At 39.3% G+C, this 22,868-nt stretch overlaps 1 protein-coding gene across 2 annotated transcripts in view; it reads right to left on the reverse strand.

The window, feature by feature from the left end:
* LOC105025892 (inactive N-acetylated-alpha-linked acidic dipeptidase-like protein 2) overlaps nt 1–22,868 on the reverse strand; it is a 311,906-nt gene that overhangs the window by 68,947 nt on the left and 220,091 nt on the right. For both annotated transcript variants that reach the window (XM_013134897.3, XM_020048731.2), the window contains exons 8-9: nt 22,435–22,640; nt 21,704–21,832 (exon numbers count right to left, since the gene is read on the reverse strand). In XM_013134897.3, coding sequence (XP_012990351.2) covers nt 21,704–21,832; nt 22,435–22,640 — 335 coding nt within the window. The remainder of the gene's footprint in view (nt 1–21,703; nt 21,833–22,434; nt 22,641–22,868) is intronic.

Genomic DNA, 22,868 nt, shown 5'->3' on the forward strand with positions numbered 1-22,868 from the left:
TTTGATGTTCCCACTACCATGCTCCATCGTATGGATGGTTTCAGCCAGGTGATGAGCGATACCTTGTTTTTCGCTAGACTTTGTGCTTGGCATTCAGGATTAAAACATATCTTCATAAAAATGAGAAAATATAACTATATTTGAGGAGATATTAGACTGAATTAAACAATTCAATAATCTGTCAATGGAACATGACAAGTTACTTCGTATTCAAAGCATATTTTCTAATATCAAGCGATATTATCTAATACAAATTTAGCTTGTTTAGAAAAAAAATCCTTATTTTAAGAATGGTTAGATTTAGATGTGATGACAAGATAAACACACTTGATAGGACCTATTTTTTACAGTGTTTGATTTTGGTCTCATCAGACATGAATGATTTTCCATCATGCTCTCAGAGTCAACTAAGTGCTATTTTGCAAACTCCAGGTGGTAGGTCATAAGCCTTTTCCTCAGAAGTGGCTTCTGTCTAGTCACTGTACAATAAAATCCTGATTGATGGAGTGCGTCAGAGATCGTTGTCCTTCTGGCAGGTTCTTCCATGTCTGCAGAGAATCTCTGAAGCGTTGTTAGACTAGACTGGTCACATCCCTGACCAATAACTTTCTTGCTCGGTTACTTAGTTAGGCCACACAACCAGCTGTAGGAACAGTCTTTGGGGTTCGAAGCTTCTTCCATTTCAAAATGAAGCCCACTGTGCTCCTGGAAACTTCTTTTGCGATAGTTTTTTTATAACCTTCCCCTGATCTACGCATCAGTTTCTGCTCTGCTCTGACATGCACTATGAAATCTGGAACCTTATATAGACAGATGTGTGCCTTCCTAAACCATGTCCAATTAGTTGAATTTGCCACAGTTGGACTCAAGTTCAACGATGATCAAAGGACACAGGATGCATTTGATCCCAATTTAGAAAGTCATGGCAAAGGGTCTGAATAATTATATACATAAGACATTTCAGTTTTTTATTTTCAGTAAATTGGCTCAGATTTCTAAAATGTTTTTTTTCTTTGTCACTAGGGGATATTGTATGTAGATTGATGACACATTACTTTTGTATGATCAATTATGAATTACATCTGAAGGTGAAGTACCTAGTGCATTATTTGTCTCTTTCTTTTCAGTTCTTGTAGTCACCATTTTGAAAGCATTAGAAATGGGCAGGAGTAAAGACCTATGTGACTTTGACAAGGGCCAATTTTTTATGTACAGATGATTGGGTCAGAGCATCTCTGAAATGTTAAGGCTTACGGGGTGCTCCCGGTCAGCAGATGTGAGTACCTACTGACAGTGGTCCAAGGAGGGACAAACCACGAACCGGCGACAGGGTGTTATGCACCCAAGGCTCATGGATGCGCGAGGGCAACGGAGGCTATCCAGACTGGTCAAAACAGTCACAGCAAATCACAGCAAATGTTAATGATGGTTACGGGATGAATGTGTCACAACACACTGTGCATCACACACTGCTGCTTATGGGGCAGGTCAGAGTGCGCATGATGACCCCATGATGTCCAGTGTCGAAAGTGCCTACAATGGGCATGTGAGTGTCGGAACTCGACCTTGGTGCAGTGGAAGAAGGTCGTCTGGTCCGATGAGTCCCGTTTTCTTTTACATCATGTGGACGACCGTGTATCATGTGGACACCGTTAACCTGGGGAAGTGATGGCACCAGGATGCATTGTGGGGAAATTACAAGCCACTGGGAGGAGTGTGATGTTCTGGGCAATGATCTGCCGGATAAACCGTGGGTTCGGGCAATCATGTGATGCCATGCCACATTTCACACATTGTTTGAGAATGGTTTAAAAAGCATGTTGAAGTGTTCAAGTTGTTACCCTGGCCTCCAAATTGCCCAGATCTCAATCCATTTGGGCATGTGCTGGACCAACATGTCAGATCCACAGCGACTCCACCTCACAATTTACAGGACTTGAAGGATCTGCTGCTAATGTCTTGGTGCCAGATACCTCAGGAGACCTCGAGGGGCAGTAAGAAAGCCATTGCTAAAATTGCAAAATAAGAAGGCTTGTCTGAGCAATGAAACACCGCCACTGGACTAATGAAGACTAGAAGAAGGTCCTATGGAGAGATGAATCAAAATCTTCGGTTCATCAAGCATGGATTTTGTATGCCGTTGAGTAAAAGTATGGTGCCTCATTGTGTGACACCAATGGTCAAACATGGAGGTGGAAGCATGATGGTCTGAGGCTCTTTTGCAGGGTCCATAGTTGGCGACTTGGACAGAGTGAGTGGCACCCTGAACCAAAACGTCTACCACAGTATTTGGCAGTGTGATACAATACATTCTGAGCTACCCATTGAGCTAGTTTGGGATTAACTGGGCTGAAGTGTGAAAGTAAAGCAACCTATAAGTACAAAACATTTGAGGGTTCATCTGCAAGTTCAAAGGGTTTATTTGTCATTTGCAATTACAATTTATGGCAATGACATGCTTGGTTTTCCAACACCTGACAGTGTGATTAAAAAGTAACAGTAATAATCATTTAAAAATAAAAGATAAATACAATCAATCAATAATAACACTATACAAAAACACTAATCAATAATAATAACTATACAACTATACAATCTTAATGCAATGTAAAAGTGACAGGTGTGCATGATATACGTAGCAGATGTGCATGATAAAAAGTGACAGGTGTGCATGGACTATGGATGGAAGGGAAGAGGGGTTCCTGAGATGAGCAGCCTAACAGCCTGTGGAAAGACGTTGTGATGCGTTCTGCTGTTTTGATCACCCTCTGAAGTGCTTAGCGGTCGAGGGTGATGCAGCTGCCATACTGGTTAGGATAATCTCAATAGTTAATCTGTAGAAGTTGGTGAGTATCCTGGAATCCATGCAAAATCTCCTTAATCGGTGTAGGAAGAAGAGCCGTTACTTGGTCAAGTCATCACTGATGTTGACCCTGAGGAAACTGATGTTATGAACTCTCTCTACTACCGACCCATTGATGTGTATGGGGGCGTGGTCTCACCACCGCTGCTTCCTGTAATCAACAATCATCTCCTTCGTTTTGTTGATATTGAGCTGGAGGTTGTTATCCTGAGACCATGAAGTCCGTGATCTTACCTCGTCTATATAGGCTGACTCGTCGTTATCAGAGATCAGGCCTATGATGATGGTGTCGTCAGCAAACTTAACAATGGTTTTGGAGACATGAGTTGCCAGGCAGTTATGGTTGAAGAGAGAGTACAGGAATGGGCTCAGCATACAACCCTGGGGGGAACCAGTACTGTCAGTGAGGAGGAGGTGGTGTTGCCCATCCACAACACCTGGGGTCTGCCCGTCAAGGAAGTTCAGGATCCATCTGCACATAGCGGGGTTGAGACCAAGATCCCTGAGCTTAACCGCCAGCTTGTGGGGCACAATGATGTTGAAGACTCAGCTATAGTCAATGAACAGCATTCTCACAGATGTTCCTTTTTTCCAGATGGGAGAGTGCAAAGTGGAGGGTCAGAGAGATGGCGTCCTCTGTGGATCTGTTTTGTCTGTAGGCAAACTGTAGCAGGTCAAATGTTGCAGGCATGGAGGCTGTGACGTGTGTCTTTTAACGAGCCACTCAAAGCACTTCATGATGACTGGTGTAAGTGCTAAAGGGCGGTAGTCATTCATGCAGAGAACCTTCCACTATATTGGCACAGGAACGATGACGATGACTTTTTGAAGCAGGTGGAGACCACTGACTGACGTAGCGATTGGTTGAAGATATCACTGAAGACATCAGCCAGTTGCAACAGTGTTGAGAAGAACTTTCCAAAGAATATTTGATTTCCATTGTAGAAAGAATGCCACAAGTGTCAAAAGGTGGCAAGTTTGATGAGTCAAAAATGTAGATTAAAGTTTGTTAAAAAAATTGTTTTACATGTTTTATTTTTAGTGTTTATTTGTGTTATGCTTTAATCTAAGAGTAAATTAAAGATATTAAACTTTGTGAATTCCAGTAAAAACTGGAAAAAATGTAGGTGTTCTAAAATTTTAAACCAGGAGTGTACACAATATTCATCACATAAAAACATATTAGAATGAAGACTAACGCTTTTGCTCTGAAATGTTTTGTATTTCCTGCAGACTTTGAAGTTTGAGAGCAATATAATTTTTTGTCAGACTTGGAGTTTTGCAGATAAAAATGTGATGGGTTTTTGTGAAACTAGTAAAATGAATCTCATCCTCCTTATCCCACTCTGAGAAATATTTGTGTTAAACCAGTAAATCGCCAAGCAGAACACTCAGCATGTGATTAATCTTGTATGGAGAGGGTGAACTATGATCGCTGCCTGCACCCTATTCTACTGTGTAATCTAGTCTGTGAAGAATGGCTCACTAGGCAGCTGCCCGTATGTGTTTGTAAGAATGTGATTGATATAAATAGACGGGAACACCTGACGAGGGCAATACAATAAGAAGGGAGAAGAACGGAGTGCACTTGACCCTCTCTACAAGGAGATTTCTTTGCAATAAGGGTAAATGAAAGAAATTCATCTGTGGGTGTCCAGCGAGCCACAAAGGTATTGAGATTAAATGGATTCAGATTGGAATCATTCAAGCGATGTAAAGGAGAATTCCGTTCCCAGATATTATGCCTTTTTCTAATGGCTAAAAATTGCCATGTCACACACTGGGCACTAAAGAAGCATTCTCTCTAGAGGCCAACAGAAACAAAGTCTACTCTAGTATATGATGTATGAGGGAGGTGGAGGTTGACATTGTGCTGTGTCATCCGTATGTCTTTGATGTCATTACTGACTGACTGACTGACAGCTAACTATGGGAAGAGAGAACAATCTGTTCAGGAAACCGATTTTGCAAGACCAGGTTGCATGACTTCCCTGAGGCCCACTGTCTCTGCAGTAGGCGATAGACTTCAGTAGTGTGACAATACATTGGCTAATTGAGTAAAGGGTAGTAAGTCAATACTAGAACCGCTCCAAATCTTTTTTTGCAACACCCAGGCCCTCTGGTTAAGCAAGATGGGAATAGCTGAAAAGAAAATGTGGGTCATTCTTGATTGCTATCCAGGCCCAAATATACCATTGAGGACACCAAGGTCATGTCCTCTGTATTTTATTAGAACTTTTTTTTACACGTACAATAAACGTACTGAACTGATAAAAAATGTACTAAAGCAAAGATTTTGTAGAATTAAAGTACAGTGGGGAGAACAAGTATTTGATACACTGCCGATTTTGCAGGTTTTCCCACTTACAAAGCATGTAGAAGTGTGTCATTTTTATCATAGGTACTCTTCAACTGTGAGTGATGGAATCTAAAACAAAATCGAGAAAATCACAATGTACGATTTTGAGGTAATTATTTAGCATTTTATTGCATGACATAAGTATTTGATACAAACTTAATATTTGAAGCAAAACGTAATATTTGGTACAGAAACCTTTGTTTGCAATTACAGGGATCATACATTTCCTGTAGTTCTTGTTTGCACACACTGCAGCAGGGATTTTGGCCCACTCCTCCATACAGACCTCCCCCAGATCCTTCAGGTTTCGGGGCTGTCGCTGGGCAATACGGACTTTCAGCTCCCTCCAAAGCTTTTCTATTGGGTTCAGGTCTGGAGACTGGCTAAACCACTCCAGGACCTTGAGATGCTTCTAACGGAGCCACTCCTTAGTTGCCCTGGCTGTGTGTTTCGGGTCATTGTCATACTGGAAGAACGAGCCACAACCCATCTTCAATGCTCTTACTGAGGGAAGGAGGTTGTTGGCCAAGATCTCAAGATACATGGCCCCATCCATCCTCCTATCAATACGGTGCAGTAGTTCAGTCCCCTTTGCAGAAAAGCATCCCCAAAGAATGATGTTTCCACCTCCATACTTCACAGTTGGGATGGTGTTCTTGGGGTTGTACTCATCCTTCTTCCTCCTCCAAACATGGTGAGTGGACCTTGCGTGCGCTGCAGGAATTTAATCCATGACGGCGTAGTGTGTTACTAATGGTTTTCTTTGAGACTGTGGTCCCAACTCTCTTCAGGTCATTGACCAGGTCCTGCCGTGTAGTTCTGGGCTAATCCCTCACCTTCCTCATGATCATTGATGCCCCACGAGGGGAGATCTTGCATGGAGCCCGAGACCGAGGGAGATTGGGAGATTGATCGTCATCTTGAACTTCTTCCATTTTCTAATAATTGCGCCAACAGTTGTTGCCTTCTCACCAAACTGCTTGCCTATTGTCCTGTAGCCCATCCCAGCCTTGGGCAGGTCTACAATTTTATCCATGATGTCCTTACACAGCTCTCTGGTCTTGGCCAGTGGAGAGGTCGGAGTCTGTTTGTTTGATTGAGTGCGTGGACACACTTTTATACAGGTAACGAGTTCAAACAGGTGCAGTTAATACAGGTAATGAGTGGAGAACAGGAGGGTTTCTTAAAGAAAAACTAACAGGTCTGTGAGAGCCGGAATTCTTGCTGGTTGTTAGGTGATCAAATACTTATTTCATGCAATAAAATGATTTTTTGGGGGGATTTTTTCTCACAGCTGAAGTGTACCTATGATAAAAATTACAGACCTCTACATGCTTTGTAAGTAGGAAAACCTGCAAAATCGGCAGTGTATCAAATACTTGTTCTTCCCACTGAACATTGCCTGCTTGAATGATTACCATCGTGATGATTGTGTGTTTTGAAGTGAATCCAGGCAGACAGGCAGTGATCTAGGTTCATAAAATAATTTTTTTAGCAAAGACGTTCGCACACAGGTCCTTCTTTGCCAGTGTTGATGACAGAGTTGTTGCTGCAGTTTGGGAGAAGTTGTTTAAAATAAATGAACACTGCTGGTAAAAAACAAGAAACCAGGAAAGCCTAGTTGAGCCGGCCCGCAATAAAATGTGTTAATCGTAGTGTAGTTGAATGTTATAATTCTATCTGACGTCCCACTAAGTCCGTCATCTTACATGGACCAGTTCTGAAAAGACTAACATTGTAATACTTGTCATGGTGGTATTTTGCGAAGAAGCAACTTGCTCCACAAAAAGAATAAACAAAATGAGGGAGGTTGTAATAACTTTTCATGCAACCGTAATAATGAAGAAAAGCAATATGATAACACTCTCAATTTTAAATAGCATTTTTTTTAACAATGATAAAGAAAGCTAACCATACTGGGTATATACACTTAAAAAAATTTTTTAGGAACACTGTAATCACACATCAGATGAACAAATTATATTAAAGTTCAAAGTCATTACTGTACATTGTTTAATTTATTGAGAACAAAATGACGTAACAACGGTCAATGGAAACCAAAATCACCAACGCTTGAAGGATTCTCACCGAAAATCAAAGTAAACAATTGAAATCACAGGCTGTTCCAACTTCACATCTCATAATGTGATTTAGTAGTGTGTTTGGCCCACACATGCCTGTTTGCACTCCCGACAATGTCTGGTCATGCTCCTTATGAGAGGGCAGCATCAGTGAGCTCCTGAACAGTCTGTGGTGCTACTTGGCGGCATTGGATGCACCAATACATAACGTCCCAGAGGTTCTCAATTGGATTGAGGTCTGGGGAACATGAGGGCCAGTCAGTGGCATCACTGCCTTCGTCATCCAGGAACTGCCAACACACTCTGGCCACATGAGGCCGGGCATTGTCCTGCACCAGGAGGAACCTATGGCCCACTGCACCAAGGTAAGGTCTGATGGGTGGGTGAGTCTGAGGATTTCAACAGCAGGTACCATTGGCTAGCACGTGTAACAACCACACCAGCAGCCCACTGGAGGTCATTTTGTAGGGCTCTTGCAGTGCTCCTCCTGTTCCTCCTCGCACAAAGGAGCAGATACTGGTCATGCCGCTGGGTTGATGCCCTTCTATGGCCCTTTCCAGCTCTCTTTATGTAATGTCCCATCTCCGGGTATCTCTTCCATACTCTTGAGACTGCACTGGGAGACACAGCAAACCTTCCTTCGACAGCATGTATGGATGTGTCATCCTAGAGGAGCTGGGCTGCCTGTGCACCCTGAATGGGCTGCAGGTACCACCTCATGCTACCAGTAGTGACCAAGACACTAGCAAAATGCTAAACTAAAGAAGAATCAGTCAGGAAGGATTAGGAGAGAACAATTACCTGTGGCCACCACCTGAAAAACCATTCCCTTTTTTGGGTTTGACTTGCTGTTGCCTCTCCAGTGCACTAACTACTCCTTTTTCTGGCCTCTGTTTGCAACAGTTTGCATGCCAAATTCTGTTAGCTACTGTAGCAAACTAGCTTCGTTTAGCATACTGTAACTAAAATAGTAATATCTACAATGAAATGAAATCACAGTTAATTGTTATAATAGGAAATAAAGAAATATATAATATAATATATTTTCACTAGATAACATACAGCCATTTTGTACTCTTAAATTAATTAATAATTGAAAACTATTTCAAATGGATTTGCATGTTAATATTCAGAAAAGTCAAGTCATTGTATGCGCTATGCTTCATTTGACAGTGGTTACTTATATGATAATGAGGAAATATATTTGTTGCAAAAACTTGAAATGCCAATTTCCAGTCCCAGTAAGATGGCCGCTAAATTGTTATATTCTAATGTATACAGGGTCTACGACATCAGCCTATCTATTGTTCTATTATATATGAATGTGTTGAAGTCTCCTTTCTGTGATATCAAATTGATTATGACCCTGGCTAATATCTAAGCTACACAGTTATAGACAGTGTGCAGTAATTATGAAAGATCAGCATATTTGTTGGTTCACAGCATTTAGGCATTTTGAGAATGTTGGTTTAATATAATAATTATCACATAATAATTCTATAGCTATACATGCTCCTCCTGATCCATTTCTAAGTTTAAAAAGTTATACAGTCCCACATATGTAGAAAAACATTCATAATTGAAATTTCAGGCAGGGATGTCCAGATAGAAGACAGAAAGAGCCAGGCAGTTGTAACAGAGAATATATCTCTTTGACCAGTAGATGAATCTGAAATTGACAGTCTCTTGTAATATAACTCTCTGATATTATCAACTTTTTTTTTACCTTGGTAGTTTTTTTTTTTATGGATTAAAACATACTTATGGTACATGCACTTATAATTATAATATAATAATAATTTGATACTATTTTCTCACTTGGAAGCAGGGGGCGATTTATGATGGCAATATGGATGGATTTTTACTGTTACAAACATAACCACGAGCAAAATTCACTTATACACATCTGCAGTAAATATCTTGAGTTGATCAGAGTGCCTGAGGTATTGCCCATTTAAACTCTTTGCCGAATCATCGTTCAATGTGCATGACAGTATGCATAATCTCCTAAACAATCATGGACTACCTTATGTTATTCAGCTCTTTGGTTCGGTAATGGAAGAAGACAAGACGACATGTTGTGTTATTGTTTAGGAACAGGATTCAACACATTGCCTATTTAAAATAATGTACAAAAAGTAGGGCCACTGCCTTGCATTCAAAACAGATCCAATCCATGCAAATTCAAGTCCTGAACTGTGCACTGGGATATTGCACCATTCTGTAAGAAAAGCCACTAGTTCTTTGAACGATGAAGAAGGTGGAAATCTACTTTTCACTTTGCGCTGCACAACTTCCCATAAAGGTTAAATTATGTTCAGATTTGATGATTGGGGAGGCCATGGAAGGTGTTATCCTATTGTTCAAAACACCACTCTTGAATGTGTTGCACTGTGTTTGGGGGCATTATCATCCTGGAAAATTGGAACATCATGGAAGAACAGTGTATGCAATGACTTCCACAAGATGGCTGCCTATACCATCATGGATCCCCCACCATACTTAACAGTTGGCAGCAGATGGGGCTGAAAAATGAATGCATCATGATAGAGGGTGAAAGGTGACTCATAAACTCACATTATTTTTTTCTTTTGCTCAGCAATCCAGGTTTTGGCCTTCTTTATTTGAAAACTAAAACACTAAAGGGAAAATTGTCAGACCTCCTTCATAGCTGGAATATACTGTACTGTATGTACTGCTAATTTGCAATCAACCTAATCCATAGGTCTTCAACCCTCTTCTGGGGACCACCCAGCCGTCTCACAGTTTAGTTTTAGCCCTGAAATAGCTCACCTGATTCAACAGGTAAGGGCTTGTTGATTAGTTAAAAAGTTGATTCAGGTGTGCTAGCTCCGGGATACATCTAATAGATGGAATGGCTGGGGGTCCCCAGGAGAGGGTTGAAGACCTATGACCTAATGTGACCTCTTTAGCGATCTTTGCAATTGGAATTTAAGTAAAAGTAACAGTCCTTCTCCCTGTGGTGTTTTAGTTATTTTGTCCACCCCCTATAATTCCTATTCACTGTAAAACAATTATTTGTATGCATTGGGGTAGTACACCGGCTTTTCTCACTAGTGATGTGTAGACGTTGTGGAGATTTAGAGACATCTATCTATAACAGTATTTTGAATGTAATACAGTAAACAAAAATATTTTATATTTCATCCTCTTAATAACACTTTTGTATTCAACCCTGTATATAGGTATACAACCTTGTATACAATCCAAAAATTGTTAAACACAGTGTTGCATGACTTCTTCTTTTGACAACACTCTGTAGGTGTTGGGGAACTGAGGTGACCATTTGCTGTAGTTTTGAAAGTGGAATGTTGTCGCATTCATGTTTGGTATAGGACTGCAACTGCTCAACAGTTCTGGGGCCCTTTTGCTGTATTTGTCATTTCATAATGTGTCAAAGGTTTTCAATAAGGGACAGGTCTGGAATGCAGGCAGGCCAATTTAGCACCCAGACTCTTTTATTGTAGTACAGAGCCATGGTGTGCAGAATGTGGTTTGGCATTGTTCTGCTGAAATAAGCAAGGCCTTCCCTAAAAAAATCTGGATGGCAGCATATGTTGCTCCAAAACCTGTATGTATTGTTCAGCATTTATGGTGCCTTCATAGAAATGCAAGTTAGCCTTTCCGTATGCACTAATAATGTTTTTAAACCCATACTATCATGGATGCTGGCTTTTGCACTGTGCGCTGATAACAAGCTGGGTGGTCTCTCTCCTCTTTAACCTAGAGGATGCGGCGTCCATGATTCCCGAAAATATTCTCTAATTTGTAAGTGTTCTTGAGCCCATGCAGTGGTGTACACTAGAGAATCGTGTCTGTTTTTAATTCATTACTGCCTGAGGGTCTACAAATCATGGTCATCCAATATTGGTTTTAGCCCTTGTCCCTTGCATACAGAGATTACCCAAGATTCTCTGAATCTTTTAATGATATTTTGTACCATAGATGATGAGATCCACAAACACTTTGCAGTTTTACGTTGTGATACGTTACTCTTGAATTGTAGAACAATTTGCCCATTTCTCACAGAGTGGTGAACACCTCCCCATCCTCACTTCTGACAGACCCATCCTCTCTGAAATGATCTTTTAATACCCAATCATGTTATTACCCTGTTGCCAATAGACCTAATTAGTTTTGTGATGTTCCACCAGGTTTAGCTTTTTAGCATTACACAATGTTTCCAGTCTTTTTGTGCCTCTGTCAACTTTTTTGAAACATGTTGCTGGCATCAAATCCAAGAAGCAATAACATTTCTCAGTTTCAACATTTGATGTAATCTTGGTACTATTTTCTTTTGAATTTAGGGTCTAAATGATTAGCACGTGATTAGCAGAATTGCATTCTGTTTTTCTTTACATATTCTTTTAAACAGCAACACATGGCTTTGTACTGTGTCCTTCAATATTGTTCTCAAATTATAAATATTCAGTAATAGGAAATGTAGTTGTCCACTTAATGAATTTCTGATTTTGTAATGGAATGTTTTCAGATAGAAAACCAAAACCTAATATTACATTCTTGTAAGTGAACACATAAGACTAGATTTGTGTACTTATTTAATGAAAAACTTTATTAACCACCCAATGCCCCCTAGTGAAAACTTGATCTACCCTTACACTCAATAACTGGTTGTTGACACTGAAATGCAGCCCCACCTTTACATGCAGAACTGGTTTAAGTTAGTGACATTAGTTTGATTTTGAGTGTGAACTGTTATTTTAATTCTTTTATATTGTTCATACTTTATTTTGTTCAATTTAATATTAGGTTTTGGTTAAAGATATGAAAACATTCAGTGATAAAAATGGGAAAAGAAAATTAGAAAATTACAGAAAGTGACAAATGCTTTTTCACAGCACTGTATACAAGGACAATGAACATTCTCTATATTTGCAAAACAGTTGCAGACTCTTTTAATATTTTATATATGTAAAAATTCCATTGATAATTTGGGCTGTTCATGTCCAGTTTATCATTTGAAGCCTCCCAATGTGTATTGGTAATCATGTACCCACATTGATAAATCTTCTCCGTTTGCCCTGCTGATCTAGGATCAGTTTTGTCTTTTAAGATTGCAATGCATTGACAGTGGAAACCAGATTTTAGATCAGTACTCCTCCTGTATGAGTCTATCAGTACTCATACTCACTTGAATGAATATGGGCCCTGCTGTGTGAATAATGCTGGGGGAAAGTAATAACAGTATTCATCCTCCTCTCATGACAGATATTAGTATTTGCATTACTGTGCTTCGGAGTTTCAGTGTGTGACATATGAGAAACAGCATAAATAGAAAGTACACCCATCAACAAAGATATGCATTATGATGCTAAAACTCTATGTTATGGAAATTTTGAATTAAGGTGCATTTGAGAAATGTCTGTCTTTCCATTGGCTGGTATGTAAATCTTTACTTTGATTGTGACACACGTCTGTATAATATCAGAGGATTATTAGATATTTGGGCCATGTCCTCCTGCCTAGACAAAGAAGGGTGTCAGTCCTTTCTGTTCCTTAGGAATGTAGGAGAGGGGGATCTGATGTTTGTCCTAGGGGGCATTCTTGATTGGTAACAGTAGATTATAGGGTTAATCGTAAATCTGTAGGTTGTCCAGATGAAGTCCCCCTCAAGGGTTGAGAAAGTTAACCAGATGGGGGAGGACAACATGTGACTTGATTGAAACCTAGGACATGTGATAGAACAGAGGGAATGTGTTTCATTGACAAGGCAGATGGGCAACAACTTACCACACCCCTTTTTCTATGTAATATATATGGATTGTGCATGTATTGAGTTAAAGACTCCTCGGAATTATTATTAATAAACTGTTAATTGTGCCGAGAGTATTTCGTCTCTGTACTTCCTTCTTAAAGAGTTCTGATCGATAAAATTACCATCACATCTATCTTTGCATTATTTGAAATTTCCTAAACTTGGTTTTCACAGGAAAGCTGATCACCACAACACTGAAAAAAAACACTTATCAATCAAAATAAGCCAATCAAAATAATTTATTATGAGCGTTTCCACATTTTGAGACACAAATGAATCACTGTTCTTCACAGTTTCAATGTTCTGCAATATACAGCTCCGGAAAAAATTAAGACACCACTGCACCTTTTTCTTTCCTTTCCAAAAGAGTCGAAAAGGAAGGTTGAGTGAGGAACAGAAGGGTTAAAATTAAGACAACACTGCAAATTGAACGCTTCTGTTCCTCACTCAAAACTTTCTTTTTCAACTTTTTTGGAAAGGAAAGAAAAAGGTGCAGTGGTCTCTTAGTTTTTTCCGGAGCTGTATATACAAACCCATCACTAAGGGGGGGGGGGGGGGGGGGGGGGGGGGGTAACTTCAATTATTAAGATAATAATTGGCGCAAAATCTTATAGCACAGACATGCCTTGGGAGTGTGTGTGTGCATGTAGTTAGGAGTTAGTAGGTTAGTTAGGAATTACTTTTTAGGGTGTCCATAAAAAATGTTGCTCATGGTTGGCTATACACCTGTGATATTTGATTCAGATTTGTAAGGGCAGAGCCAAGTTTACCATTTCACTTTGTACCACAAAGTACTTTTGTCAAACCTTTTAGCTAGCAGTAAAAAAACATAATTGTTAGCAAATAGCCATAGCCTATTAACTAGCTCCAAGCATTTAATTTGCTTCCACGATAATGGAAAACAGAAATTGCCTTGGCCAAAGTATCTATACAAAGGAAGGGTGCAAGAGCAGCTGCAACACCATTAAACCAGCTCCAGATAGCTCCACATACACAAGCGTCGCTGGGATAATGGCTCAACAGCTCTCCAACCTGTTTCTGATAATCTTGGATGAAAGGAGTCAGCCCAGGTACCCCATAAGGTTAGCCTATAATCCTGTGCCAGCCACACATTTTCTGTCCAATAATGTTTAATCTAACAACAACAGTTTCAAAACTCTGCTATTACGTAGCTAGTAAGAATTTGATTCACAGAAGTGTATGTACCATATCAAAGCATGCTATAGCTACAGTGAGTGGAATGATTTTCCATGTTCTAAGTGGACTTATTGCCAAATGTATTTAAGACAGACGTATATGCCTGTCGCACAGTAGATAAAACAGAGATAGAATAGTGAACAATAAATTAAGCATTTTCTGTAATTGTTTTTGTTGAAATGTGTAAAAGTCACTGTTGAGCAAACATATGTAATGCAATGGAATGGCAGTTCAAACTCCATGTCCTGAAGGAACATGAAGCATGTATTCTAGGTTTCTCTTCAATTGGTCCATTGGTGTGAGAGTGGGACTGTGGTACACATATACTGAATTATAACACAGCTGGATTTACATTTTATTGTAGTAAGACATTTCTGTGGTGGTTATTTGGATCTTCACACTATTGTTTTTCTTACTGTTAAGCTAGCCAAAATATAGATTATGGCATTTATACTTTGTTTAATTGTATTGTTCTGTGTTGTTCCATACACTTGCCATTTTTTGGCATAAACTGATATTTCGTTTTTTGTTTGCATGTTTCTTTCAGCATTTAGTTATAATTTTGTTAAGACAGCTGTGCCAGCTGCATTTATGTTGTTTTTCTTTGATGAATACCCTATCAATCTTGTAGCCTATATTGCCAGTATGTCGGGGTGCATAGCAGAGATAGAGCTACATTTGCATTTCACCCCTGCTTCACACCTCAGTATTATTCAATTGTCCCAGCATTTGAACTTTTTTTTCCTGGTAGGATGACGATAAGCTGTGTTGACAATTCAATGCAATTTCAATGCTAGAATTAAAGAAAAAAATGACCCTTGCTGATTTCATCTACCCTCTCGATCACTTTATCCTGCAGTAGGGAATGTATATGCATTCTATGTCAACACTATTACCTTGAGCAGAGTGAATGTAAGAGATATCTTCTGAGGAAATGTTTTCCAATATTGGAAATGGTGTAACCTCTCTCTGGCCAGATTGAACTTGTAAGAGGACAGAATTTATATAACAGCCCAAAATGAACCAATCTGAATCCCCACAGCTGAGTTCTGCATTGACAAACACATTTTGAAAGCTTGTGTACTGTTACACCGTTTTAATCATAAGTGACTTCACTGAAAGGATTACAAGATGGACTGCTTTTCTAAATGGATTTTGCATCAGAATACTATCCGACTGTCAAGGTTTATATAGGTCACTTATGCACAGCCTAATGCAAGACAGAGAGAGAGGGAGGGAGGGATGAATGTAGGAAGAGAGTAAGAAAGAGAGAGAGAAACAGATATTTGAATCCAAAGGTGCAGCTCTGCTTAATAGTGAAACATGGTGTCCCTTGCCACTGCATATAAAAAAATGCATGCATCAGTATATCTATGTATATTTCAGGCAACATTTATGAATAATGGATAATGGATTTGGTTGTCCATTGTAATTGAAATTACATATGCCACTGGGGTTTATTCCTGGACTCCAGCTAGGAGAGACTTCTTTGACACCCAGTATTTCGATATTAGATCATCTCTGGAGAAAATCTGCAACCTATTTATTTCTGTTCTGTTTATGCATGAGTAAGTTGAGCACTCACCTGCCACAACATACAGTTATTTAATTTAGACAACATTTCTTGTTAATTGGTAAAATGCAGTATATGGGAACTTTAGGGTGGATTATTGAGGCTTAACATGGTTTAGCACAGCCTATTGTGGATATGAATCTAGAATCACTCAGACAGCATGCCTAGACAAGGACATTAATTGTGTTGCCCCAATGACCACAAGGAATAATCACAGCAATGTAACTGGATTCCAGTGTAAGATCCACGGTGTTGGTAAATATAGGGACTTTGTACTTTGTAAAGAAAATTTACATTTTTGTTAAAGTTGTTACTTGGTTCCTCATGCCAAAAGTCTATGGGCCAGTTAAAAACATTCATTGACTTTAGTCACTACTAGATGAAAATCAACAAAAGTGTGAGCATTCAAATAATTAGTTTTATCCAAAACAAAGGAAAATAACTTAAAATATGTTTGATGTTACTTAAAGGTTGATTTTGCCATGAAAAAATAAACCTGTTCACATGCCCTTATTACATCTATTTCTATTTTTTGATTGTGGCGAATTAAGTTAGCTGAAGTTTGTAATGACTGTTTAAAGAAAACTCAACAATGGATGACAGTTTCTCTTGGACAACAGACTACACTAAAGGTGAGGAAACATGAAATGTCGAGTCGAAAAATATTGAAATTCTCCTTTAAAGACACATGGCAAGTGGGGAACTAAACGTCCCACAACAAACACCTCTACCTATAAATACAAAAGAACTCCAGAGAATTCCTGCTCAGATTGGCGGATGATTCTATATTTGAGGAGGGTGACATTTCTCCTCTTTCATTCCAGCAATAGCCAATCCACTGTGAACTCCCAGTTTAAAATAGAATGAAACACACACACTGCTACAACAATACCCAATTAAATGATGAAAGTCACACAAAAGAATATGTGTACGCTTGGCTCCGTAATCCCCAAAGAAGTATCTGTTTTATTATAATTGGTTCCAAAGCACCCATTCGAAACCCATCAAAACAGTGGCATCTCTGCTTTGAAGGCAGCTGCAAAGTAAGATAAGTAGAAAGTGTTACCGCGCTAGCACAAACATGATTTATTATGTGGTTAAACTGTCTCAAAATATTGTGACCAGTGAGCCTACCTGGGTGCCTCAGAATGCTACTTGAAAAGATGAATAGTGTGATTGGTGCTATTCACAGACTCAGCTGCAACTGAATGTGTTATAAGGACAAAGAGACATTGAGAACAAGCGTGCATGTGTGTGGCATGACGAACAAACAAACCATGTGTGGCACAACAAAACAAACAAACCACAATGGAGTTGGCAGCTCTTCCAACACAACTACAAGAACAAAAAACTACCAAAATATGGAGAATAAAGACAATTTTGTAGTTGCACAAATCCCAGGTTTGTTGTTAAATATTGCTGCCTAATCTGATGCCTCACATTCCATTATATACAACCAGCAGATACATCACTCCCTCAGTCCTTGGAATTGTAGCCTCTAATTCATTTATGGCAATTAGCACACACCAGCCATATGGTGATTGGCAGAGAATGGCTTATTCTAGCAGTAGGCTTCTGAGTAAGTAACTAGCAGTAACTTTCCAAGTGGAACTAGTAGAATAAGCATGGAAAAGTATGAATGGAAAAAAACATTTCTGAAAACCCATCCATTGCACATTTGATACATACAACATATGGCTTTATTTTATCATAATTCAAGGTGCCCCAAAAAATGTGGACCTATAAACTTAGTGTATGTAAACTAGTGACAACACCATCTAGTGTAGCTAGCTTCAACTGCAAGGGCAAAAATGGACGCTTAGTAGAAAATATATATAATAATGATTTCATTCTCAAAATATAATTTCAACTTTATTCTCCGAGAGATAAATATAAGTATACTTTTTAAAGAGATACATATAAAAATAAGTATACTTTTTAAAGAACAATTTATGAAATAAAAGAATTAGAGTAGAAGTGGTGTCTTTTTTTCATGGTAGCAATATGGCACTGTAGTAATGGCTATAGAAAATAACACTGGGGAAATAAACATTAAAATGAAGCATTGAATGCATGCCTGTCATTGAATAGTGGCTTAGAGCATATAGTAGCTTTCAGATGTTGTGCACATATGGTTAGACTATAGTCTAGGGATTTTTTTTTTTCATACATTCATTGCATGTAATTACATCATCTTACATGACTGGAAACTTATTGCAGAACATTTTTAATACTGCACAAATTATTTAAATGAAAGGTACATTCACACAGATATTAAAATTGTGAAATCAACAAAAACAACCTTATTTTAAATTCATCAGCTTAGAGCTACAGTAGGTGTGTTGAGACACCCATTACAAATAACAAGGGACTCATATATTCTAGCCCACTGGATGCATAAATCTGAAGCATCACGGCATCATATCCACTCCCCACAGGGAGTAGAAGCCCAGTTGCCAGGCAATTGAAAGCTTATGGAGCGAGCTGTAACAGGGTTGACATTCTGATTATTTTTTCATCAATGAAACATCTGATCTCAATACAATGTCATGTTCCCAAAAGCAAAATATGTCAAGAACAGAGTGGACTACGTTTTTTTAGATTCTACTCTTCTGCCCACTGGGAAACAGGCTATTCAGACTTGGCCAGCTTTGGCTGTGCAAAATTGTAGCCCTGTGACCTGAGAGAATCTTTGTATGCCTGTAACTTTCCAGTACAGCACCTAATCTTTTATTTCCTTTTAGAATGAAAATGCCTACAGGAAGGGTGCTGGAGGTGCCTTGATGAATGGAAATACATTTGTAAAAGTTTAGATTTAAACCTTCTCCTGCATTCTGATGAGCAAGAAATGAAATAATCCAGTATAGGCTTCCACACAAGGGTATGCTTATACTTAAAAAAGACCAAACAGGACCTAAACAGCTTCTTTAAAGTAAATTACCTAGATGTAAATTGTGTTCAGCCTAGTCATGTACAAGTAGCAGATAGACAGTCATTTGCATGCAGTTAAAACAGGCCTTAAGCAATGTTTCAAATACAATGGCAGAAAAACACATGATGGAAAGCAAATGGCCACTGTCAAAAATAAAGATCACCAATCTTTCTATAAGCAATCAAAATATTTTAGAAATGTCCAAATAGGACATTATTAACCAAACAGTAGCCTATTTTACACAGATGACTAATATTGCAGGTGTTGATGAATCTTAAAAACATTTTTAGGACTATAATGTCTTTCACAGGCTTGGGTTATCTTTATTTATTTTGCCTAGTTATTTGCTAGTCCCTTTGAAAGATGCTTGTTGGTTGATCAGCGTAGGTTTGACCTTTGTTGGTCATCTTTTTGTCAGGATGTCTTTCAACCTGTGTTAGAATGATATATTCTGAGAGAGCAGCACTTTCAGTGTGTTCACTTGTTTTGTTGAAACTTAAACTTTTGTTTTCCCATGTTTGTTTTCCTCCACTTCAGATTTTTACTCCCTATCCTATATTGCTGTGAGTATTCTTTCGTTTTGCTTTTTGTGGGGCATCTTTAGTGGGCACTCATGGTGGGTGTCTTTTAGATCCCATTTTTCCTATTGTTTGACAACATTCAGTGGACTTTCAGAAGTGTCTTTCAGAACCTATTTTATTTACATCCCACCTGTCCTCATTTTGGTTGTCAGTCACTTGTTCCCGTGTTCCTTTTTGTTTGAGCTTGTTTGGTTGTTTATTAGGGAATGTAACAACATCCTATTGTTTATTTCTGTCTATACACACCTAGTTAAAGGCTGATGGATTCAAGGAAAGGTTGTTTTTGTTGATTTCAGGAGTTCAGTTAGTGTAATGTAAATGCATTCCATGCTGTTTACATGACAACATTTTTCCTGTACTACAGCAAAATATTTCCCTAAGTGTGTAACCTCTGCAAACTACCTAGGCCATTTCTCAAATGCATTGATATGCATGCAGTGCTTTATAATAATTCCCCTCCCCCATGTGTTCTGGAAGGTCAGGACCCAACAGTTCACCTCTCTCTCGCTCTGACTTTTGTTTCCCGGCACCTACTGAAATTTCAAATGAAGAACTGCGGGCAATGCTGTTTTTAATCAGATTTCTTTCAATTAGCGTCCTAATAACGACAGTTATATATTTCCATGTTATGATTCTACTGTTTCCATACAGCAAGCCTGCTCAATCCTGGTCCTGGAGATCTATCATCACCCTGGAGCTCACTGACACCCTAATCCAGGTCTGGGAGGAGATCCCCCAGGACACTATCCGCTGTCTCATCAGGAGCATGGCCAGATGTTGTTGGGAGTGCATACAGGCACGTGGGGGCCATACACACTACTGAGTCACATTATGAGTTGCCGTGATGAAATTCACACATGTTGGAACAGCCTGTGATTTCAATTGTTTACTCTGTATTTCTGTGTGAGTTTGAATCAAACCCTCAACTGGTTGGTGATTTTGGTTTCCTTTCACCGTTTTTATGTTATTTGGTCCTCAACGATTTACACAATGTACAGTAAAGATTTTGATCTTTAATATATTTCATTCATCGAGACCTGATATGCGATTTTAGTGTTCCCTAGAATTTTCTGATCAGTGTATAAAATATGAAAAGCCTAATTCATACACCTTGTAGTTGCTTTTTTTCCTGGAGAGTGTAAGCGGAGCCGGCCAAGAAGACTGACTAACTGGCTGACTGACTGGCTGGCTGGCTGACTTACTACCCCTTTTTAAATAACGTAGTGGTTAGAGACGCGGACTACGGACAACAGATTCCGTGTTTGACCGTCACAGCAAACTATGCATTAGGATTTGTTCTGTATAGATAAAAACGTATCTGGCTATAACATTCAGTATCTACATTATAGTAAGCCTAAAATAAACTGTTTGCGGTAGATAAAGTAAAGTTAGATACTAGTTAGCCTATTACCTGCTAATAAGCTGTTAAAACGGCCTGTGGCAAAAACCATACATTTAATGGATGCTATTTGTGGTGGTGGTAAACGTAATAGGAGATGAAATATTCAAACTTGACAAAAGGATCTAATGTCAAGATGCTATACCGACTCTGTACAACTGTATAGCATTGTGGTGTAGCAGTTAAAGACACAGCCACTCATGTGGGAGACCTGGGTTCAAATCCAGTAAGGGTAACAATGTTTATCGTTTAGGCTTGCCTGGTTCTTTTTCTTGTTTTTTAGAAAGAACAAAGTTGCAATTAAAAGTGGAATAAAACAAAAATTATATTCAGTGGTTACACAAGAAAAGTTTCAGTAGCTTATCTGGTTAAAAAAATACTTTTAAAACCTGTATTTTTGAACTTGTCTTCCTTCACTAATTTCTCAGAGAAATATATTGCTGTGTTTGTAGAGGTCATTTCCTCTTTCAGAGAGATCTACTCTACTGTGTGATTAAGCTATATGATGCCATGGCAGGTCTGCTCATTTTTATTACTCTCCAAATGTCACAGGTGGACTGGCATTTAAGTTAATTAACAGGACTATGTCATGAGGGAAAATAATAGAGCATTCTGCCATGAGTCTGCCTTTTGACCCCAGTGAAGTTTCCCTTAGCAAGGACAAGAGAACGCAGACATTGTTTAAATAATTTAGCCTTTTCCACACTCCTCCATCACAAGGTACACTAATTGAGCGCAGCAGCTATTCGCAGATACGGTATACAGGGCTCCCCAGAGAAGACAACTAAATCTGAAACACAGATTATTTTAAAGTGATAACTGCTCAACCAATCTTTATTGACTTCATTAGCTACCTCTTCATGCAGATGGCAGGATTCCTCATACTATGTGGCACCTGCCTGAAAGTTGGTGGTGTTGTACCTTCTGGATGTCGGAGTTGAGTTGGAGAAGTGAAGGAGAGGCAGTGGAGCGCAGGGTCTCTGTCCCTCTGACAGGACTGTGGAGGCTGACGTAGGCTACGGCATGGCTCTGCAACACGGCACGGTTCTCCTGCAACAACATGCCATGACGCCTTAACTCCAGAATACAACAGATAGGACCTGGGCAATATTCCAATCTAAATCAAGGTCCTAAGCGGAAAGCTGACATCTGTGAATGTGTTTACAATGCTAAATGATATTAAACATATTTGTTTGCCAATCACAACTGATACTCCTCTGTATAAACTGTACATTCAAGCAAACAGGATATACCATAGCCACCACATTGGTTAATATGGTACTCCTCATAATAACAGAATAACGCCTGCAGCAGTCTTGAATGTCTTGAACATTTAACACAATATTCATCACTGCATTCTTAGATAATGAACTGCCATGAGAATTTCATTAATGCAGTGCTGATTTGTCTCTTAAAATCTCCAATATAGTGTGTTGGTGGCATGCAGTCAATAGTGTTTTTTCATGAAATGTATTTATTTTCATCCATGGCTTGAAGCCTTAAGGTTTGTCAGAACGCTCTGTGTTGCCTCACGTTTAAGAGCTGATATGAACTGAAAAAATGACATTCAACCCAAAATTTAGACCTGGTAAAATTTAGACCAGGGAAAATAGACTCAGGTATACACAGAGAAGAGAGGGATGCTGGTTTACCTCTCCCCATTCAAAGGAGCCAATGTTGCCAAGGGGTGACCCCCCCCACGAGCAAAAGACAGTGGTGCGGTCGGGCTCCCAACCTCTCCGGGCCTGCTTGGTCACTGAGGTGATGATCTGAGTCATCATGGCAGAGCCTCCGCGCCAATCTGCTGATGTCCCTTTATGCCAGCTGTCATGACGACTGCCCACCAGCACGTATCGATCTGTGCACAGGCAGAAGAGACAGACACACCCAGAGGATGGATCAAACACACATGCACGGATGGACACAAACACCCACGCTTGTGAGTTGAGGTTCTGTCTGCCAAACAAAGACTAGAACCTGAATAAAAGTGAGTGCTTGCAGCAATGTTTTACACAGTGAGATGCTGTTGTGTTCTTTATTTGGACTTGACTTGTTCAAGAGGTAGAAGAGGTTTGAAAAAACAACT

Source organism: Esox lucius, chromosome 8 (assembly GCF_011004845.1).
Source record: "Esox lucius isolate fEsoLuc1 chromosome 8, fEsoLuc1.pri, whole genome shotgun sequence".
NCBI lineage: Eukaryota > Metazoa > Chordata > Actinopteri > Esociformes > Esocidae > Esox > Esox lucius.